At 44.8% G+C, this 23,547-nt stretch overlaps 1 protein-coding gene across 2 annotated transcripts in view; it reads right to left on the bottom strand.

The window, feature by feature from the left end:
* The window catches only part of elp4 (elongator acetyltransferase complex subunit 4), a 67,736-nt gene extending 44,239 nt beyond the window's left edge, over positions 1 to 23,497 (bottom strand). Inside the window, exons 1-7 of one of the 2 annotated variants that reach the window (XM_049030898.1) lie at positions 23,268 to 23,497; positions 23,063 to 23,098; positions 17,702 to 17,823; positions 13,378 to 13,509; positions 10,416 to 10,555; positions 7,196 to 7,280; positions 3,196 to 3,381 (exon numbers count right to left, since the gene is read on the bottom strand). In XM_049030898.1, the coding sequence (XP_048886855.1) occupies positions 3,196 to 3,381; positions 7,196 to 7,280; positions 10,416 to 10,555; positions 13,378 to 13,509; positions 17,702 to 17,823; positions 23,063 to 23,098; positions 23,268 to 23,460 (894 nt within the window). In that variant the 5' untranslated portion in view covers positions 23,461 to 23,497. Of the gene's footprint in view, positions 1 to 3,195; positions 3,385 to 7,195; positions 7,281 to 10,415; positions 10,556 to 13,377; positions 13,510 to 17,701; positions 17,824 to 23,062; positions 23,099 to 23,267 lie in introns of both variants that reach the window. The other variant, XM_049030897.1, reaches the window with a different exon arrangement.
* Between the last annotated feature and the right edge of the window lie 50 nt (positions 23,498 to 23,547).

Below are 23,547 nucleotides of genomic sequence, written 5' to 3' on the forward strand. Positions count from 1 at the left end.
CGGTATTCCGATACATGGGCGCTTCCCCTCAGTGATCAGATTAGGGCTCGGATTTTGCTAATTACTAGGGCTTATCGATTTAGCGAGCGTTACGGGGCTGAGGCCCCTGTGTGCATCTGTTGGGAGGGGCGTCAGGACTGCTCCCCGAGGGGGCTGCGTACAGGGGTTCCCTCCCTTCTGCTTATGGAGCAGTTGTGGCCGTGTTTGAACACTGGGCCGGCCCTAACTGTCTGCCGGCTGCAGCCGCCAAGCCTCCATATGCCTCAGCAGATGCCTCCATCTCCACATTATGACCCCCGTATAGGACAAGACTGGAGAAACCCAGGGAGCCGTCGGCACGCACACAGACGTACAGTACGCACGCACGGGCACTCACACACACACACCAACACACACACACACACATAGGGTATACCTATCCTCATGGGGCCCGCTCATTCACTTCTTTGGGAAAAATGCTAACGCTAACTATGACAACCTTAACTCCTAACCATAACCATAAGTAACCAAGCAAAATACAAGAGGTTTTGCATTTTTTACTTTTTCATAGCAGTCACTGATTTTTATAAAACAGACTTCCCTTATGGGGACCAGGAAACCGGTCCACATAAGGGAAAAAAAAACAGATATTTATCACGTTATGGGGACACTGTGTCCCCATAAGGATAAGTATACCCGCTCGCACATATAAACAGGCACACACAGTATACACACACACACGCAGAGGAAGACACATGCAGATACATATACATGCACAAACAACTCACATTCTCCATATGACACTTTTTAAAAGCAGCACTACTAACAGAATGAGATAATGGAGATTAGAATTAGACAAGGTGTCAGCTCGAAGATTTGCATAGTGTTATTCGCATTCGGTCCAGCTTCAGGTCTAACATCACAGAAAGATCCTTCTTTACTTATTAACTTCACCTGTTTTTACAGCCACTGTGTGATTTACAAATGTAACTGACAGCAGAGGCAGTGAATCAAGTGAACCACGCTTTCCTAAAGAGATACCTCTACAAGGCGAGTGGTGAAACTGCAACACGACACTCAAACCAAACAAGCAAAATTGGCATAAAGAGAGACATAACATGCGTGCGCAAGGCCTTCAACAGCCATGACGAACAGGCAGGGCCTTACAGTGCTTATGGCCTCTGGCTGGTCCTTTTATGAGACTGGATTGCCCCCTGAAGCCAGCCTTGACATTAGTTGGCAAGTCACTACATGCCACAGGGATCAGACCACTGGATCACTGCACTGTCAGCAAGCTGTGCTGCAGTGACTGGACCACCAGATCACTGTGCTGTCACTAAGCCGTGCCGCAAGAATCAGACCACAGGATCATGGCACTGTCACTAAGCTATGCCAATGGGATCAGACCACTGGCTCTCCACAAAGTCCCTAAGCTGTGCCACAGGGATCAGATCACTGGATCATCAGTTCACCACACTGTCACTAAACCATGCTGCAGGGATCAGATCACCGCACTGCTCCTAAATGTATGCAAATTCACAACAGATCTGCATTCTTCCCAGTACATCTGAACTTTCACTGTGTTCTTTTTTTTGTCATCCAGGGAAACACCACATTAATATTGTAGGAGATTAATATTTAAAGATACCAAATGGAATATGGAGAATAACACATTGAATGGAAACACATTAGCCCTCATGAGAGAGACTAAATAAGGTTTATTCTTAGTGACTTTTCATTAGTGAATTTCCCAGAGGGAAACACCAAAGAACAGGGACGCCCAGACACACACACATGCTGACAGAGACACACAGACAAACAGACATGTACGCATGCAGACACACACACGTACGCAACACACAGGTTTGTAGATACATCTTTGTGGGGACTCTCCATTCAATTCTATGGGGATCACGGTAATGACAACATGACGACCTTAAGCCCTACCCAGCCCTGACCTTAACCACAAGTAACCAAACAGAATATGAAACTTTTGAAAATTATTATTTTTTTCATTGCATTCACAGATCTTTGTGTGGACCAGAGAAATGGTCCCCACAACAGCAAAAAACAGGTTTTTATTACACTGATGGGGGCATTTGGTAAGGTAATATAAACCTAATCTACACACACACAACTTTGCCTCTCCTGAAAACATCACTTCAGAAGACCTTGCTGCTGCTGCATTAATGACGAGGACATGCAGCACTTTTGAGATCTATGACACACGTGATGTACAGCGTGTACTGAAAACATCACGCTCACTCACTAAAAGACAAAACATGAAGCTGTGCAAAGCTGGCATAGTAATGCGGCCGAGCACTGCGAGAGGGCAGCAACACTGCCCCCCCCAGCTCTCTGGGCCTACACACTGCAGGGAGAGTGACAGAAAAACAAGAGAGCTGTTTAACAATGTGAACAGCTGGTGTCGTTAGGTATCCGGGTCCATCCTCTGGGCCCACAGGCCCGACTCGTCCTCCCATCCTGCCATCCTCTCCAATTAACTATTAACATGGAGGGCTTTGCGTGGGCTCGGGGGGGCTCCTTAACAACGGCACAGCGGGGGCCCTGGGAAAAGAGGGTCACGGCTCCCCCTAATGACAGCTCACTCGCCACTCCTCCCAGCCCTGGGCCCGCTTCAACTTTAACCTTTTTTCCTTAAATTTTTTTTAACAGGATGGGGGGGGGGGTAAAAAGACGATGTTTTGGCAGTAAAGGGGGAATCTGACAGGACAGCGGCTCCAGCCCTTCCTCCACCCCGCTTGGCGCCCCCCATCCCACCCCACCCCACTTTTTTCGCTCATCACTCATTTTTAAACCCTTAGAGCTCTCCTATTGGCTGCTGGGAAACAAGGTCAACTGGTAATCAGTGTCATTAGAGACTGGCTGACTTGAAGAAGCTGCAGCTGACATTCGTGTGTTAATCAAAAGACAAAATCGAAATAAGGTACGTTCTATTTTACAGACAGAATGCGCTTTTGGATAAACAAACAATGAAACACCTTCATGTTCAGACAGAATTTTATTATGGTTACAATAAAAACTGCTGGTATATTATTACCTACGAGTTAACCTAATCTTCACAGAAACAACTTAAAAAGATTATGTGGTTTACCGTCGTAAAGTTACTGCGGTCGTATTTTTAGCAGAAGTGCCCAATTTCGCTAGGTGCGCATACCGAACAAGAAGTGAGAGTGCGGCTCATGTGAGGCTTACCTGGATGAGGTGAGAAGGCACGGTGACCATGCAGGTGCAGAGTGACGAGCGCAGCAGGGCGCGGAGGCCGTACAGGAAGCTGGTGAGGCTCGAGGCCTGGGTAGGCTTCTCCTCACAGCAGATATCATCAGCCCAAAGAGGAGAGCCCAGGGAATGCAGGCCAATCCTCAGAATGTTCCTAGACTTCTGCTAAAAGAAGCCCATCAGTCACCATGTGCAGCTGAACTGTGATGCTGTTTACTAGTTTTCAGGTCAGTTAGATCTTTAGCCTCAGGCTACTTTCTCTTGTAAATACGTTCTTACAGTGTCAAGTGCCGTACATCCGAGTAGTTTTCTACAGAAATATGATGGCACAACTCTTTCAATTTGCTCGTGCATATCTGCAGCTATATCTCACATCAGACAATAGTTCCACCACGGAGCCACTGGACTGGGCCACAATGAGACTGTGAGAAGCTGTCTAGACTGGCTTTCAAAATGTCTGACGACTCACAAAAGCGAGTCGCATTTTTGGCACATCAACAGGGCAAGGCGGCCGAATGCGTCTTAATGAGAGCCAAAGACGACCCAAAAAAAAAAAGAGCAGAGAAGTGCCAAGTGGAGATCTCTCCAGGACAAGATGGTCTTCTGGGTTTCACAGTTTATAGTGCGGGCCACAGAGAAGATCAATACCTGCGCACGTCCAGTTTGGACTCTTTTCTGCTTCATGAAATTATCAATATGGCCTGATTTAAGCCTGTCTGGACTCCAGGAACAATGCATTGTTTCAGCTTCAGTGATGGGGTGACAGCATATCAGGTCGAGCATTTCCATACTGCTCTTCCCAACTTTAAGACAGGATCCTCAATAGAGGTTTATTACGCTCCACTATGCTTTATTATGAAGGCCCAGCTGACATTATTTCAGGGGAAATTTGAGGCTCAAAGTCCAAAGCATGAACAGAAATAGTTAGGTGGACAGGAAGAACTACTCACATCCAAAAATAGATCGATCAGAACATGAGGATGAGAGAGATCATACACAGCAGAAACTTTGCTTTTAAGCTTTTAAGACATTCCCAGATATACTAGCTTAAAATGGTGTACAGAAAACTAGAGAACACATTCATTTTTCCTTTTTCAGTTTGTTTTTAGAAACAAAATGCAAAACTGAAAGTCCAGCTGTAGCATCTACAATAAATAAACCCCACTGTTTCTGTGCATTTCCAGCTCTAGGGTGTTTAGCTGGGATGGGACATTGCCTTCTGTCTCACTCACTCACTCACTGCTGTGTGTGTGTGTGTGTGTGTGTGTGTGTGTGTGTGTGGGGGGGGGGGGGGGGCTGTCAGTGTGGCTACAGAGGAGTTCTCTGGGTCCGGTGACACTGTGGGAACTGTTATGACATGCCTGTTGCCATGGTGACCTCAAGGGGGAAGAGAAGGCTTGGGAGCTGGGGGACAGTTGCAGGGTGGGGGCGGCGAGGTGCCTGTCAGGGACCAATTTACTCCTCCAGAGGGGCATCCCCCACCAGGGACTGCATGTCTGCCCGGCGCCATCCCAGAGCACTACGCTAATCTAACAGATCCCTCTGAACTGAGCATTGCTGCCCCAGAGCCTCTGGCCAGAGCCAGAGCAGTGCTGCTCCTGCTGTAGAAGATGATCTGCGGAGGATGCTATTCTCCCCAAAGGCCAGGCCCCGATCAACAAATCAAAGTGCAGACACTGCACCTCTCGGCAAACTGCCATACGTGTCAACTAAGCAACGATGACACCTACAGTAAATACCTTTTCACACTTATACTATTGTAAGAAAAAGGGGGAAAGGATGTGTAAATGTTGTGCTGACCTTTCTGTGATCCAAGCATACCTGTTAAACACCCAGTTCAAACCATTTCCCTGTTTATTCCTAAACTGACAAGCCTCAGTTACATCTTAAAACCTTTATCGCAGCAATTAATAAGTCAGGCTGGTCAGAAATAGTCTCCCCCACCTATGTGAAAGGGGGAGGGGGGGGACACTGACAGTAGATGGTGTGGCATAAATATTAGTTTCAAAATAACAGCAGCACCCTATACTTGCAAAAATGTGTCATCCTAAGCAAACTGTCGTGAATTAGAATGAACACTAAATAGTAGCTGACAAGCATGCTTTTGTTCAAGATAAAATCTTCTACTACAACACTGAAGAAAAATGCATTGTCAAATCCTTTCCGTGACACAGCTGCTTTATCTCCAGGCAAGGTGCAAAAATACCCAGCTATTTATTAGGGTGATGTACAAAACTGCACACAAAAACAGCATTCAAGATGCAACACGAGGTAACAGGCATTGAAAAAGGCATGTGAAACATGCAATGTGCAGAGGAACAGAGACGTGTGACGTGTAGAGAAATGGAGACATGTAAGACAGGTGATTTGTAGGGGAACAGATGCAATTTGTAGGAAAACAAAGACATGACAGACATCTGATGTGTAGGGGAACAGAAATATGCGATACTTAGAGGAACATGAGGCATGAGATGTGTAGGGAAAAGAAAAGTGCAGTACAGTGAACAAATCAATGATAAAGTGATGCAGGGTATGGCCTCAGGTATAGCTGGCACAATTAGGGCAGCACGGAGTGGGGACAGGAAGGGGCCAGGCTCCACAGCACATGCGGGGACTCACAGGGGTGACAGAAAGGGGTGAAGCCCCGAGGCTGGTTCAGGGACTCGCAGGGGTGACAGAAAGGGACGGGGCTCAGCAGGATACTCTGGGACTGGAAGGCATGACAGAAAGGGGCGGAGTTCAGCAGGACACTCAAGGACTGGAAGGCATGACAGAAAGGGGCGGGGCTCTGCAGGACACTAGGGGACTGGAAGGCATGACAGAAAGGGGCGGACTTCAGCCAGACACTCTGGGACTGGAAGGCATGGCAGAAAGGGGCGGGGCTCCATGGGACACTACAGGACTGGAAAGCATGACAGAAAGGGGCGGGGCTCCGCGGGACACTCTGGGACTGGAAGGCATGACAGAAAGGGACAGAGTTCAGCAGGACACTCAAGGACTGGAAGGCATGACAGAAAGGGGCGGGGCTCCGTGGGACACTCGGGGACTAGAAGGCATGACAGAAAGGGGCGGGGTTCAACCGGACACTCTGGGACTGGAAGGCATGACAGAAAGGGGCAGGGCTCCGTGGGACACTCGAGGACTGGAAGGCATGACAGAAAGGGGCGGGGCTCCGTGGGACACTCGAGGACTGGAAGGCATGACAGAAAGGGGCGGGGCTCCGTGGGACACTCGGGGACTGGAAGGCATGACAGAAAGGGGCGGGGCTCCGTGGGACACTCGAGGACTGGAAGGCATGACAGAAAGGGGCGGGGCTCCGTGGGACACTCGAGGACTGGAAGGCATGACAGAAAGGGGCGGGGCTCCGTGGGACACTCGAGGACTGGAAGGCATGACAGAAAGGGGCGGGGCTCCGTGGGACACTCGAGGACTGGAAGGCATGACAGAAAGGGGCGGGGCTCCGTGGGACACTCGAGGACTGGAAGGCATGACAGAAAGGGGCGGGACTCCGTGGGACACTCGAGGACTGGAAGGCATGACAGAAAGGGGCGGGGCTCCGTGGGACACTCGAGGACTGGAAGGCATGACAGAAAGGGGCGGGGCTCCGTGGGACACTCGAGGACTGGAAGGCATGACAGAAAGGGGCAGGGCTCCGTGGGACACTCGAGGACTGGAAGGCATGACAGAAAGGGGCGGGGCTCCGTGGGACACTCGAGGACTGGAAGGCATGACAGAAAGGGGCGGGACTCCGTGGGACACTCGAGGACTGGCAGAGATGAGGCTAATGAGAGTGAGCATATTGCTGGGCTCAGTCCTGCCGTTTGTTTACCTGTGAAGTGCTTAGAAACAGCTTGTTCACTGTAGATGAGTTCAGGCCCCAGGGCCTGGGTGATCCTTTGAGGGTCGCAAAAACAACATTAGCTACTTGATCACGAAGGAGGAGCAGAGCGGAACAGAATGGGGTGGGTTAACCTACCTGTGGGGCGGTGCCATCAAAACCCTCCCGCTGAATCAGCTCTTGGATGGAGTGCAGCAGCAATCTGTATGCCTCACTTATGGGGCTATAGACACAAAGAAATCATGTCTTTAATTTGGGGGAATTCTGTCCATTTGGAACACTAAGACGCACAAACCCATGTCCCTTAAAACTGATGAGAAATATTGTGAAATACAAGTCAAATGAACCAGGGGGCTGCAAGGGGGGCAGTGAGACCCCCCAGCGCCACAGAGAGGATTGTTCTGCTGAGCCGACGAGGCTTCATTACGTCGGCCTCACTTAACTCTTGGAAAATTAACCACTTAATGAAGCAACTTCAAAAGATGACACCAGCACAGCACTTCCGTGTTAAATCGCAGATAATGAAGACTCTGTTAATGAAGGGGCTCGTCAGGCACACCTGATCAACAGCCCTCCTCCCCTCCAAAACAACAACCTTCAGCTGAATCAGGCCTGCTGCCTCACCTGAGCTTGTTTATTACCTCCACTCTCCTTCTTCCTCTCTCTCTCTCACACACACACACACACACACACACACACACACACACACACACACACACACACACACACACATACATACACACACAACCTCCCCAGTCAGTCCAACCTTATCCACACACAAGTGCCACCTCTGCCACATCAAGTGTGCTTAAAAGGTTTTAAAGGATTCCCAGTCTCAGCGGACCAGGCGTCAATTTTCATGCATCATTATTCTAATAACGTACACAGTAGTAATGGCTGTGACTGGTGGGTTTTGGCATTGGATATGCATTTTAATTAAATTTAATGAATTGGAGCCACCAGTGAATTTTCAGGTATCCTCTAATGTAAACAACTTCAGGAACAACACCTTCTGGTACATTATGAAGCTCAGTCTCACAGTAAAGTGGCAGACATACTGTAGTAAAGAACAGAATACACTAAAGCACTGGAAACTGTGTGTTTGTGTGAAAAAGCCAGCGAATGAAAGGTCATTAGGAAAGCTGATTAAAACTTATTTCCTGAAATTTCAGATATTTTCTTTGATAAACTAGTTCAAGCCGTGTTACACTAAAAGCTAGATTTCTCAAATGCACAACATAAATTCAGCACAGAAAACACCATATTTACTGCCACTTCATTTGGAAGATCCCATGTGCCTATTTATAGCACCAGACCGCTTCCTGACATCACCTTACTGGTTTTACAGTGAGAGACCGATCATTTTACATTAGCTACTTGACTTTACCTTACATAGACACACCCGTGCCCGCTTTTAATGGGGGACAGCTCCCAGCATTGTTTTAACCTTACACAGCCGCACACGTGTCCGCTTTTACAGCAAGAGACAGCCCGTTATTTTTAGCCAGCCGCTCAACGTTACCTGATACAGCTGCATTCATGTCCGCTTTAACAGTGAGAGACAGCTTGTCATTTTGGACCACCTACTCGACATTACCTTACAGTCATAGTCGCCTCCGCTTTTACAGCAAGAGACAGCCTGTCAATTTAACCACCCACTTAACATTACCTTACATGGCCGCACTCGCACCCGCTTTTACATCGAGACAGCTCCCTCATTTTTAATCAGCAGCTGAAGGTTATCTTACACTGCCACACCAGTGTCCGTTTTTACAGTGAGAAGGCGCCCTTATCTTTAACCAGTTGCTCAACCTAACCTTACACAGTCACACTCACAAGCACATGCTGCCCGCAAGGGCTTTTAAAACAGGAGCACACCTTTGGAAGCCTGAAGGGCTTAAGTATGCAGCATGAGATTTAAACACGCGTTCAAAAGACCCTGTTAAGGTAAAGCAAATTTAAATTTTGACAAACAAACAATAGTACCCCGTATCCCCACTGTGCTAAAGAGCACTCACACTTCCTGAATAAAACATGGCTTCTGGCCCTTTCTCCTACTGCAGCTTCCGGGAGAAAAGCACACATTTCACACAGTTGCCATTGTCTTTAATATATTGTATCATGCCCTTCCCACTGAGCTTATTTCTTATAGCTAATGACAAGGGCTAGGTGATAATCCGCGAGAGCAAATGTGTTAGCTAATTAAGATTATACCCAGAGAAGCACTGGGGTACAGTAAGGCTCCACAGGATACTGCCGCCATTGTGAAAGTGGCTCCATTTAAACAACAGGATCCATATCACCCAGAGAGCAATTTATACCAATTACACCATATCATAAAATAGCCCAATTTAATAGTCAGAGAAGCAACATGGGGCATTTTCTGAATGTAAAAGACAACAGCTAAAGGATTAATTCCTATCCAGCGAGCTGTCATTTGTGTCACTCTGATAAGCTCAAAGAGCATGTTACAAACTACCTGACTTTGGAAGTGCTCTGGCAAATGCTAACTGTTCAATGATCTATTATTCTATTCTATTCTATTCTGTTCTATTAATCTCAATCTCATAGGATCATATCCTAAGGAAAAGAACAATATTTCACATTGTTAGAAAAAAATAACAGAAAACAATCACATGACTATTCCTCTGAATTTTAACAGGAAAATCCAGCAAGACCACGAAGGCTGTGTCTGTATAAATGATGCCACCAGCAGGGTCCCTAACATACGTATTGTCTGACAGGGGTAATGGAAAAGTCCACTGTGCCGGCTCTGATGCACGGGCCTGCTTTCCTCCATGAGCAAACACATGCTTACAGGCCCGTGGCACATTGTAGTGCCTTAATGGCTTGTATGTATAAATTGTTAAAAGGCTGTGTTTGCCGAAATAAAACAGAGCGCTTCATAAAACTCCTCTTTCCATGCAAAGCACAGCAGACTGATGTGTTTGCTCTGCTGCCAGAAGCCTTTTCTGATGTAAAGAGCGAGCATGACCTTCCATCACAAAACACTCTCCAAACTGTAAAACCCCTGGGCAAACACAGCTTCTATTTGCATAAATTCACCCAACCTTTTACTTGCCAATTTGTTGTTTTAAAATTTTTGACATTATTCAGCACTGAAGATGCATAATGCGTTTTTTTATGGTGCCTTATTAGTTGATTTCAGGCTGTAAAATAAATAATGTTGCCCATTTCCATCTCGCTAATGCATTAATGGGAAATTGCACTACGTTATTTTAGGTGTCCTCTGTTGCCCCCAAAATGGATGAGATGCACACAACCCAAAAGTTACAGAAAGCATTGTGTGAATAGCAACGGCTCAGCAGCTTTGCGGCCAGTGGACGGCCACTCTTACCTGGGCTCTGCATGCGTCTGTGCAGGGAGCTCATGGGGAAGGAAGAAAGTGCTGCATTTAACCGCCTCCCTCAGCTCCCGTGCCATCGTCTTTGATGCGTCGTAATAGTGGCCAAACCTTGACGAGGAAGCCAAGGCCGTCTATAGCACAACACATGCATGGCGCCATTTTAGACAGACAGTGAAATAGACACTGCATTTAAAGTATCAATAAGAGGAGATGTTATCACAAATATCACATTTGAATTAGGCAGCTTTGTAACATTAACAAAAGTGCGGAACAGGATATAAATCCAGACCATGTTTGTACTTTTAAAATCTTTGAGGCAAAATCACATTAAAAAAATAATTGCACATTTAACTAAACACTCAGTGATATTGCTAGGGACAAAAAAAAAACAAAACAATTGTGTTATATATTTTGAGTACCTTCCATGGAACAAACATTTTGTGAACACAGAGTAATATCAACATTATTTTAAGCCTTGCTATATAATAGCTGTATTGTTCACACCATAATCTGCTCTTAATCTGGATAAGGGATCCCGACGTGTCCTTCTCATTGAACAGCAGCCGCAGCGCATCTTTCCATTGTGTGCAGGCCAGCCTCCTTAACGTTTTAGCGAGGCCTTGACTGGCTGAACTTTGATCTGATGTCTTCATTGAGCAGAACTCCGGGTTGCTGATTTGGGATGCAAATCCTCCATGAGGCCTATTGGCGCTTTGTAAAGATGGCAAAGGGTGGGGGCAGGAAGGGAGACGTTTCCAAGGGTCTCGGAGGGAATCCCGGGGGCACACTGGTGTCCCTAATCCACATTGCAATATGGATTAAGGTAGGGGATAACCTTTCTTAACGCAGAAGAAAGAGTATAGCATGGACAAGCCGGGATGGGGGGACTGGGATTTACTCATAATAAAACAGTGTGCGGTGAAAGCATGCTCCAGGTCAGGGGGCTGTGAATGGGCCTCCACACTGCGAATTCCCAGGCCTGGTGGGGAAGCTTGCCAAAGCCTACCTAGAACCAACTAAGCGTGAGTAATCTGCTCGAGCTGAATGGCCGGGGTGAAGCCCATTCATTCCTTAGAAGTTTAAGAGTTGATAAATTTATTATCAGTGACGATTAGGCAGCTTGCCTGTCACCTCCTCAGCTCAGAGGAGCAGGCCTGGGAGAAAAGAATGGCGAGCTGTTTAGGCGGCCATCTCTCTCTCTCTCTCTCTCGACTACCTTCGTGCCTCTAATTGCAATACTAAATGTGCTAGATACCTCAGATTTGAGATGAACCAAAGCAGAAAATTGATTTCATGCTGTGACAGTTTATATATTGCCTCAAGTACACAAATGGCTCATTCAGAAGGACCTGCACCTTCTAATTTTGTATAGGTAAAGCCTTAACCAATTTGTAACCTAGGTGAAAGACTGGTTTATTTCACAGCTTTTCATGCAATGAAATTTCTATATGTTTTTCATTCTTTTACAAGATTTCTGGGAAGTTTATTAAAGAAAAAAATAACTTAATATATGGATTTTTCAAAAAGGGGCCAAAGTACCCATGGTGCATTGAATGTTTTTGTATTTTGTGATAGTAACAAACTAGGGCTACAATTTCTGGAATTAAATGAAAATAACAAGGCAAATAAGCTTTGTTCTGTGATCACAGGCTTCCACGCTCTCACAAAAGACTCAGTGGTTTGATACAAATTACAAGTGCACTCCACACACACTTTAGCACATGGATAAACAGTATGAGCAGCTCCATTCAGAGTGTAGTATGGAAACCAAGAAACAGAAAAAGGCGTGTCGCCCAACAATGCACTGCAGACTCTGCTCATATGCCGTCCAATTGTGACCAGTGAAGTGAGATAAAGTAGCAAAACAGAGCCAGGACTTTCAAGCATGCGTAATAGTTTTATAAAGTGGCCCATTACAAGGCCTGACATGTCATTATCCCTGAAAGCACAGGCCAGAACGATCGGCTGGGGTTACCGCAGCCCCCCGATGATGTCCAGCCCACCCCCCCAGGCCTAACCCCTCTCTCTGCTCACCCTCTGTCCTGTTTGTTGGGGTTACCGCAGCCCTCCGATGATGTCCAGCCCACCCACCCAGGCCTAACCACTCTCTCTGCTCACCCTCTGTCCTGTTTGTTGGGGTTACCACAGCCCCCCGATGATGTCCAGCCCACCCACCCAGGCCTAACCCCTCTCTCTGCTCACCCTCTGTCCTGTTTGTTGGGGTTACCACAGCCCCCCGATGATGTCCAGCCCACCCACCCAGGCCTAACCCCTCTCTCTGCTCACCCTCTGTCCTGTTTGTTGGGGTTACCACAGCCCCCCGATGATGTCCACCCCGCCCCCCAGGCCTAACCCCTCTCTCTGCTCACCCTCTGTCCTGTTTGTTGGGGTTACCACAGCCCCCCGATGATGTCCACCCCGCCCCCCCAGGCCTAACCCCTCTCTCTGCTCACCCTCTGTCCTGTTTGTTGGGGTTACCACAGCCCCCCGATGATGTCCAGCCAACCCCCCAGGCCTAATCCCTCTCTCTGCTCACCTTTTGTCCCATCAGCTGGTGTTACTGCAGCCCCCGGGGATGTCCAGCCCACCCCCAGGCCTAACCCTTTTGCCTGCTCACCCTCTGTCCTGTCTGCTGGGGTTACCGCAGCCCCCCGATGATGTCCAGCCCACCCCCTAGACCGAACCCCTCTCTCTGCTCACCTTCTGTTCTGTCAACTGGGGTTACCGCAGCCTCCAAGTATTAATGCGTCTGATTATTTGGGTGCAACTCAGTTCTCTATGTGATACATTGTTAATGTACGAACAACTTCTTGCATAACAAATTTTTTTAATTGATGTTTCACAAACATTCAAATAACACCTCAAAAAGCATTTTTAAATGTATTAAAATAAAAATAACAGTCACAGGCATTTTAAACATGTCCATGCCAGCTGTTTGCTCGTCCTTTCTTACCTGCACCTTGGGAAGGTTCTGGTAGCGCCAGGCTATTTTCATGGAGCCCTGATCCTCAGAGTCACATGCCGTCACTTGGCCCATGTTCACTGCATCACTGGCGATGTCATCAAGAATCGGAGCTGGAAGATCCTGTGGGGAACACAGAAGGAAGGGAAAGGGACATTAGCAAAGTGCCACAGACACCTTCAAATGGCCTGGAATAGCAGAGCTTGGCCAGAAATGCTGGTTCCTACAACCCTAGAGAACAATAAAAACGTGAACATGACTCTCAGTAGGAAGACAGCCAGGAAACATTAGCTTTGTTGGGCCTGAAAGTTTTTCTCATTCAATTTAAACCACTGAAACATACAGCAAGAGAAAGAAAATCAATTAAAGATCACATGGAACTGATGTGCAAAGCCGATTGTTTCTACGACAAAGAAATCTGAGATGCGTATTGAAAAAAGCAACAAAAAAGAATGTGTCCCACCCCGCCCCCCCCAGTCCCCTCACCTTTCCCATTCAATAACAAAAACAAGCCATTGTCTTGCAAATAACACCTCAAATTAGAGCAGCCACATTTTGTGACACCACTTTCCCTCATTAGGCCTGCGAGGCCTGGGGCCAATCAGAGCAGCCCGCCGCTGTCCTCCCTGTCCCCACTCATTAAGGTGATCCCCGTTTAAACGCTCAGGTGACTCCCCGGGCTGGTCACCGTAGCTGGAGGGAGGCACCACCTGCCGCTCTCTGCCCGGCTGCCCAGGCCGCAGAGACGGCCCTTTCCGCTGGGAATGATCTTCTTAGCCCAGACCAGTTTGGTGTGACAGAGGACTCCCCTGGAGGACAGTGCTTCACAGCTCAGCAGCCACAGGCACACGTGACTCAGCAGCAGCCCTTTCCACAAAAGCGCCAGGCGCTCAGAGGCCTCCAAAACGGACTGTCCACACCACTGACTCATCGTAATTCACAGATGTCTCGTAAAACGCCGAGCTTCATTAAAGCATAAAAGCCACTGCCAAGCAGGACCTTTGTTTCACGATAATTCCCAGCCCATTCCAAGCGGCAGCTTTAAGGGCCATTCGGTACAAGCCTGAGTAATGTGCACCTAGAGGGCCAGAGAATGGCTCACTGATCCCCAAAGCAACGTCAGCAAAAGCAGAGCCTGCACTCTCCGATCCACTCACAGAAATACATGCAACTGGAGAGACAGGAAGTCCTGATTATTTCAAAGGGTTAACACATGAATAAGCGCAGAGAACACTGGGTTATTTCCAAAACATATTCGGAGCAGTTTATCCAGATGCCAGAACAGGCCACGTAGGGCGCAGACCCGGCCAGGACCTCCACCAGACCATGACTATGACCCAACTTGTTGAATGCATCATCCAGCATTCAGGAAGTTAATTTCTAGTCCATAACCTGTGCATGGATCGCCCCGGTACCATTTACCACACACAGGCATCAACTAGCCTGCCCTGCTACGCCTTTTATATGGAAAACAGAGGTCATGCCATGACCCCAGCTTCCATCAATCAAAATACTCACAATCGCCTCCATCTGGCTCCTGCTCTGTAACAGCTTCCGTCATTCTGCTGTGCATCAGAAAGCATGTTTCAGGAAGCGTCTGCACAATGTGACCCCTTTGCACGGTTCTGTACTCAAGGGTGTCATAAAAGCCACGGAATCTTGAGGCCGCCGCTAATTAGGCTAGTGCTGGCCTCTCCAGGACTACAGTGACTGACCGCACAGTGTGTGTCACCCTGGACATCCAAACAAGAGTAAAAGATCAGTATTATAACCATATGTCATCAGCTACATAAATTCAGAAGCACAGTATAAGAAACTTAAATGAGATATTTGAAAAAGAACACTGATTATAATTAGAGAACACATTCAGATACCTCCCAGTAATTGGTGTTAATCTGGCAGCTGGTGCTAATTTCCTTAATTATCTGACAAACCGCATTTAACTGGCAGCCTAACTTTCCAGTTATCAATGACTTTGCAAGATGTTGAGCCATTCTAAAAGTGACTAAAACCCTCCGGCAGCAGGTTGTCCAGATGAAGGTCAGAGGGGTGACCCATATAACCCATAGCAAGAGAAGTTGGTCATTCCAAATTTGTGAATTCTAGAATATTGCATCTTTACAAATGTCACAAACTCATTGAAGTCCCACCAAAAAGGCTGGTCGTCCACGAAAGACAAATGTAAGAGAGGAGAGGATAATGCAGAAAATGTGAAATGGGAATCATTTCAACACTGCAGCTGGAATTGCTCGCCATTTCAGTGCTGAACGGGGTAAGGATCTGTCTCGTCTTGACGTTTGAGAGCATTTGGACTGACGGCCTACTCTGCAGTGACCAAACCTCTCACAAGCAGGAAGAATCAGACGGTTAGACTAGCCTTTGTTGAGAAGCATTTTGTGTGGACAGAGGAGAACTGGTCCAAAGTTCACTTTAGCGATGAAAGCAAGTTTAATTCAGTTGGGTCTGATGGGAAACATTATGTTTGTCGTCAAACTGGGGAAAGACTGAACCCCAACTGTGTTAAGAAGTCAGTGAAAGGTGGAGGAGGAAGTGCCATGGTTTGGAGAATGTTTTCTAAAGCAGGAGTTGGGCCTCTTATACAACTACATGGCAGAGTGAATGCAAATATTTATCAGAACCTTCTTCAACAACATGTGGTTCCTTCCCTGCGTTCATCACCCAATCAGCCAGCAATTTTCATGCAGAACAATGTCCACTGTCACACAGCAAACCAAGTAAAGCAGTTCTTTGAAACTAAAAACATTGAAAGTATGAAATGGTCAGCCCAGAGTCCTGATCTAAACCCAATAGAAAACCTCTGGAAAATCTTTGGTGACAAAGTTACGGCTAAGAAACCCACTACAGTCACTGAACTGTGGAGGAGACTGCAAGAAGAGTGGACCAAAATCACACTAGAGCTGTGTGAGAGACTAGTGATGTCCTGTGGCCACAGATGTGCTGAAGTACACTTCCTATTCATTTTTGACTGTTGTAACCTTCAGAAAATTTAGTTGTGATCTTTTTTTATGACACATTTATTGCTGTTCTCAAATTCTGATCAATTTTCTGCAAAATAAAGTTTTTTTTTGTTCAGTTTCCTTGGTTATTTTGTATAACACTGTTCTAGTAGCATGGTATAGCCACAACAGTAATTCTTTCAAATTTTGAGCAACGAAAATGACATTCTTTCTGAAAAAAAAATAAATCAAGTGCTCATAAATTATTCTCTAATTTTGGTCTCCAGTGTACATACATAAAAAATTAAAGAATTTTGCTTATTTATACTCAATTGTGCCCAAAATTATCTTCATAGTCCAAAGACATGCAGTTAAGGCTAATTAGGACATGTAAATTGCCCATTTTGTGCAAGTATGTGCCCTGTGACAAACTGGCATAGGCTCCAGGCCCCCCGCGACCCTGACTAGGATGAGCAGGTAGAAGACAGATGTATTCAAGCAATTTGAAGTCATTAAAAATGAAAAACTTTGTCTAAAATGTACTGGTGTATGTTTAATATGCCCATCAGAAAGGTAACTATAGATAAGTGCCAGAGAGACATGCAACATCCCTGGAAGCAGGAGCTCGCTGCTCTGCGCTTCTTACTGCAAAATGATGCGATTTCTGAGACTGAATCTTAATGCTGTCTCCATCCCTGGGCTGACAACAATAGGCCTGAATGTTTTCAATGATGATGGATAAATTGCTGGGTAGTGAAATATTATATCTAAGGTAGGTGATGGGTCTCTTTATCTGCTCTGCTCGTCTCCATCAGGCTCATGGTGGAGAGATAATTACAGTCTGTTAGATTGTCTCTCTCCACAGGGTTTATCTGCCACATGGAGAGGACAGTAATGGTCCAGAAATTAGCATCTGTTGCCATCTCACATCAGGAAAGACATGACAGGCCTCACCTCTGACCTTTTCTGATTACTGATCAAAAAGAAAATAATTAATGTCCCAAACTACAAATTACAACCTGTAATGTATGGTGCTAGAGACAAAACTGGCTTCAAATATCTGGTTCACCTCTTTGCTTTTATTGCATTCGTTGTGCCGATCAGGAGACTACCTTCAAAACCTATTATTCAGTTGTCACTTAGTGATTTAGCCCATCTACCCTTGTGTATCATTAAAGTCAACTGTAAGTCACCAAGTGACAAGTCGCTTCAAAGGTATTTATAAATGCAACTTCATTAGTGGCATTTCATCAAATTCATGGGAATGGGTAAATTCGCAAAATTTTGCACAACTGACTGGAACTACGTGTCATTTTACAATGCATACAGAGTGACCATTTTGGCTACATTCCCCATACCTGCATAATTTCTTCTGGAGGATCCCGAGCGGAGCCCAAGAAGACATGGTGTCCACATACCACACCTTCTGCCAGAAAATACTTCAGCAGCATGCGGGAGTAGCTGTCATACTTGTCTTCCTCTGGTAAAGAAAGTGAACAATGCAAAGTCTTAGCAGACTATATCAGAACAAGCTAAAATATATGTAATGTCACTTTACGCTTTGTAATGTAATTCTGTGAAGTTTCACTTCGGAAGCTACTCAGCTACCATTCAAAGGCTGAGTACGTAACCTAGTTATCCTGTTGAATATCCCTATACACTCAATATCTAACAGATATTGTCTGGTAGGGCTGTCATGATTATTCTCATTCTGGTGTCTCATTCTGGCAGAAGCCAGAGCCATAGAGTGAGACCTGCCCTGCTGACAGAGGCAGCAGGCATTTCCAAGTAGTCCATCCCACATGGCCCCTTCACAGCATCACCTCACCATCCTACGGAACACGTCCAAAGGCCCACTCAGAACTCCTTTACCAGGCACCCCTGTGACCAGCCACCTGCAGCTGCCAAATGATGACAGAATCCTCTGCAAGTGTGACACTGAGTGATAAGTCAGCCAGAGAATGGCGTCGTCGTTAGGCTTGGGATGCCGACACACTGACAGGGAATTCCACAGCTCTTCAATTTGTCATTTCAAGGACTGTCTTTTATTGATGGATTTCTAGGTCAGCAGTCCTTTGTGGTACTCAAAGCATCTAAAAGGCACCCAGATGGGGCTTCTCAGATGGTGCCTATTGTCGCTAGCTTTCTATAGTGTCTTACAAATGAAATCTGCAGGGGCCATTAGCCTGTGTGGGATTGTTTTAGGGGCGGGCACATCTCTCTGGGTAATGATGACAGAGCCCAGGGCAGATCACTCATTTCAACAATTGTGGGTTTGGCTCTTTTCAGCGGAAGAGACTTTGCTCATTTTGATATACGTTCTGCAAAGGAATATAGTGGGACGCGGCTTGACAGAGCAAAGACATTCCAGGTAGCCGCAAATGTCACAGGGCAGCATTTTATCTGCTTCATGCTGTTGTACTCAGAACCCACAGCCTTTGAACACCATGACAAAAATGCAGGATGTCAATCACTTAGTTTAATCTTTTCCATAAAACAAATTATGTAAACCCACCAAATAGACCAATAAACCATTAATATACTGTAATAATTATGTATAATTGTCTATGTATAACAGTAATTCATGTACTTGCAACAGTGGCATTAAAAACAGGTGATGCATGGCAGCAAACCTAAAACATTACCTTGAGATTATTCAGATTTGTTTTCCCTTCCGAAACAGACTAGTATTTCTTAACTGACAGCATCAAATATATAGTTTTAGGCAGTCTTGTTTGTACTGAAACTGCAGATAATGAGAAAGGCACTGGAGTGTTCATAATTCAAATGATTTTTTCAGTGCAACAATACTAAAATGTATTCAAAGTTTGAATGTTTATAGTGGTTCAGCTGCTTTCCATTTAAAATCTTGATTTGGCTTCAGAAGTAGCACGTGCTAAAGCAAGACAAAGAATTAACTGGACACAAAAACACTTTCACCAACAAGCAAGGACAAATTGCTTCCAGACAAATGGACAGTGTGATTCATACGAAAACTTCTGATTTAAGCCATTAGCGATTACACTGCCACTCGATACACTTTTTCCTGCAAGACAATTTGCTTTTGAAGGAACCAGAACTCACTGTGGGGCTGTAAGTGTTTCAAAAGCACAATCAGCTTACCTAGGAACATATGGTACCTTATAATTAAACACAGCTAGCCATTAAAAAATTAATTTACAATCATGTATAAAAAATGTAACAAATGAAGAGATGCCAAATTCCAGCCTTACTGTTAATGTTAGGAATTAAGAGACTGAAGTACAGACTGAAGAATGGCAACTTCCCTGTTTAAAAGTGTTTGGCCCTGATGGAAAAAGCACAGGAACTTCTGTCAGCAACAAAACTGCTATGCACATTATATATAACACAAGTAGGAAAACTGGGTAACCATTTAGTAATTAATATTTATCAAAAAACAGAAAACTGCCTGATCAGACCAGAACATCAGGGAATATTTGATCATTTCATATGTCTATCATGGTGCTGCTTTCTGCTTCTAGGTTTAGTCTAGCTTATTGAGACTCTAGCTCTAGCTAACTGCTCCTAGTTAGACCTATATAGGGTAAGATGCTGAATTCAGTAAGGATTGGTGCCATTGGATTTGGATGAACTGTACTGTCACTCTAGCTGTAGCAAGTGCTGTCACTCTAGCTTAACACCCCTTTGTGGAGTTAGAGTGCTGATGTTCAGGGACTCCCCATGCCTTCATTCCAACCTGCCTCTCCCTCCTACTTATGCTGCCATAGCCAGACCTGCTGGAGCTAACATACTGCACTCACTTACTGCTTCTATTTTCCTCTACTTTGGCTAATGGACTTTTGTACCACCTCACCCCTCCTGGGGTATCCTGCCTGGAGACCCAGAAAAGCAAAATATCCTGCCAACCCTGCTGCCTGCAACACCCCAACTACTTGTGATGTCCTTCCTGTCTGCCCCCCTATTTGTGACACTTCTCCGGCCTGCCCTGCTGCCCGTGATTCTGCATTTACTCCTGGACTTAACAAGTTGGAGTGTATAAATTGGAACTTTGTTAATTTGAGTTCCTCTGCCTTTCTCAAGGAGGATGGGCTCCCCCTTTGAGTCTAGATCCTCACAAGGTTTCTTCCTATTAGGGAGTTTTTTTCTTGCTACTGTCACCTCTGGTTTACAGTCTGGGGGCATTGGCAAGGATAAAATAAAGCGCTTTGAGACAATGTAATGTTGTAAACATGCACTATATAAAAAAAACTTAAATGAACTGAAGATATTTTGTCAGTAACTAATTTCTAAATAGCTAAACTAAATAGCCATTTACAATTAAATTTTTTACTTTGTTGTGTTCCTTTCATCTACTAATAGGATCCTATCTGCGCACAAGTATGTTTGCTTGTGCTAATATATAAAATGATTGCTTTAGCTGGCGGTGTTATTTAGACGTTTACATTTGAAAAAGCAATGGATCCTGCTTACTTTCACATTTCTGTGACTGAGCAGCCTTACATGGGAATGTGTATTAAGATGGAGTTTAGCTCAGGCAAAGGCCTCCTCAGAGTTCATTCAAGGGAACACAATCACATCAAACAAGTAATACCATAATGGCATATGCAGGGTGCTTACTGTCCCAAATTACTAAACATAATATGCATCTGATGCTGAGGATTATAACAATATGATGCAATATGTCAGCCACCTGGAGGTATTTTATCACATTGTCTGCTTTGAAACTGTAATTATTAAATACTGTTTTTAAATTAGGTTCCAGACCCCCCACAACCCAGAAAAGGACAAATGGTTTCAGAAAATGGATGGATATTTTTAAATTATATCAGGTTGTTTTGCATTGAGAAAATGTTGATCCAACCTGTTTCTTACGGTCTATGTCAGGGGTGGCCAATCTTATCCACAAAGGGCCAGTGTGTATGCAGGTTTTTGGGGTAACCTTTAGGTCAGCTGTTGAAACCCTGGTGTGAAGACCCCTCAGCCAATCAGTCCACTAATTAGTAATCTAATTAGGGAGCTGTAGCGAAAACCTACATACACAGCGGCCCTTTGTGGATAAGATTGCCCACCCCTGGTCTATATGCACCATTGAAAATAATGAAGCCTAAGAACAAGATACTCCACCAAAAACATGCTAGTTCTAAAACTAGCAGATAATGTTAACAATTATGTAATATCTTTTTGCATGAGTTTTGCCATAAACCTTCCTTTAAAACAATATAAAAGGCTAGGACACCAAGTTCACATAAACAAAACATGAATGATACTGTCAGACTAGAAAGCTATTGTGTACGTGCATTTCATTTATGTATCATGGCTGCCACACCAGCACAAAGATTATACACAAAAAACTCAACCAGCTTTCTACTTGTATGACCCAGTCTCATACCAAGTAAGACTCCAAACAAACAGGTAATACATGAATATAGTGCCCCATTGACTGGAATCTGTATATAAATACTTCTCCTTAATTATACTGTAATAATGATGGAGCCAAACAACACTGATTTTATAGATTACTGTCAAATAAATGCATTTATCTTATCAGCAGTTGTTCCAGTGTAAGAGCGGGCAATGTCTCCAGTAATTTAAACCAAAACTCTAGCAGAAGTAAGCATAAATATAGCAGACTAAAACTATCATAAAGTCATAAATAGAAATAGTCCAAAATTAATCTATTTGATAAAACCCATAATCTCATGTATCAGATATGATCTTAATTTTATGCAAAGAGCCTAAGAAGTTTATTCAACTTCCCACCATATAAAACCTGAGTTTCATACATAGACCTGTAAGGTGAAAATCCAGCACTAAAGGAAAACATAAGAATATCAAACAGGAAAATAATTCACTCGGAGGACCAAGGCAAATGCCAGGTATACTATACTGGGACAGACTGCAGCTTTGAATCTCCTGCATGGCAGGATGTGTGATTACAGCTGCTAAGCTCCACCTGAAACAACCATTACCTGATGAAATTAACCACTGAATGTGAGGATCCGGCCAACATTTAATCCCCTGAAAGACCTCCTATTGGCTGACAGGTGGGGCTTGTAAAGGAATAAAGAACAGCCAAAAAAAATCTACATAGGAGTTACAATTAAATAGAAAGACCATATAAAATATACACGTAACTATAAAATATCCATAGAACTTAAAAACAGCCCAGGTGTCAAAGTTGTACTAATTTATCCAGATAAAACTGTGCTAGAGCTTTTTTTTTTACATGCTACAGCAGCACCACAGTTCAGTGGGTAGCTCTGGTTGGGGCTTTGCATTTGGCCTGTGTTCTGTGTGTGCAGAAGGTACGTTACACTACATGCAGAAAGGCTAACTGGCATTTCTGTGTATCTCATAATGTGTGAGCTTTGCCATCAAGTGCCCAGGCTGTCATTGTTTCCAAAGGCTCGAGTCCCCCCAAGATTAAGTAGATGATGGATGGATGGATTTCACATACTAAATGCTATTATATCCCAGGATTTGAACCAGCAAAAGTCTGGCTTTAAGCGTGTGTCCTTGAACATTGTGTTAATTGCTGCCTTGTACACGTATGATGTGGATTAAAGACATTTAACTATGAACTATTATGTACATATATTTATTAAAACGTTAGCCTATTTTTTGAATTTCAAGTTTTACTTGATTAAGCATATAATAATGCACACTTAAGTTATTTAATACACCGTATTATTACACGCATTTTTAAAAAGCGTAGGTAAAAAATAAGTGTTGCTCACCTACAAGCAGCAGAGTTCCAACCGCTAAACCACCTCCTAATAAACACAACCAGGCATTCATTTTAGACATTACAGGTTTACCAACGCCTATCAGTTCAGTTAGCAAAATATAATTGGATACGGAAACGTTAAAGTTGTATTGAATACATTAAATACATGCATAATAACTTTAGAGGGGCGATAAAACTAAACATTTATAACTGACCTATCACATAGTCAAGAGACGTAACACCGGTAGAAACAATAAGCTGTCCGTTCTGGACTGAGGGTCTGGTTCCTGGGATTGACACTAATTTGCTGCGTGATTTCTTCTGGAAACTTGTCGTATTGCATGCAGGACGAGTATTTTGCTGGCTTCTCCTTTCGCCGGTATTACTAACAGACGTCGCCATGTTCATTAGCACCTCAGCTAACAGACTGACGTCGGATCGGTCGGGAGAGCCAATGAAAAAAGGGTTTCTTGACCTGTAACCAATCACATGCAC

This window comes from Brienomyrus brachyistius, chromosome 11 (genome assembly GCF_023856365.1).
Source record: "Brienomyrus brachyistius isolate T26 chromosome 11, BBRACH_0.4, whole genome shotgun sequence".
NCBI classification, from domain to species: Eukaryota; Metazoa; Chordata; class Actinopteri; order Osteoglossiformes; family Mormyridae; genus Brienomyrus; species Brienomyrus brachyistius.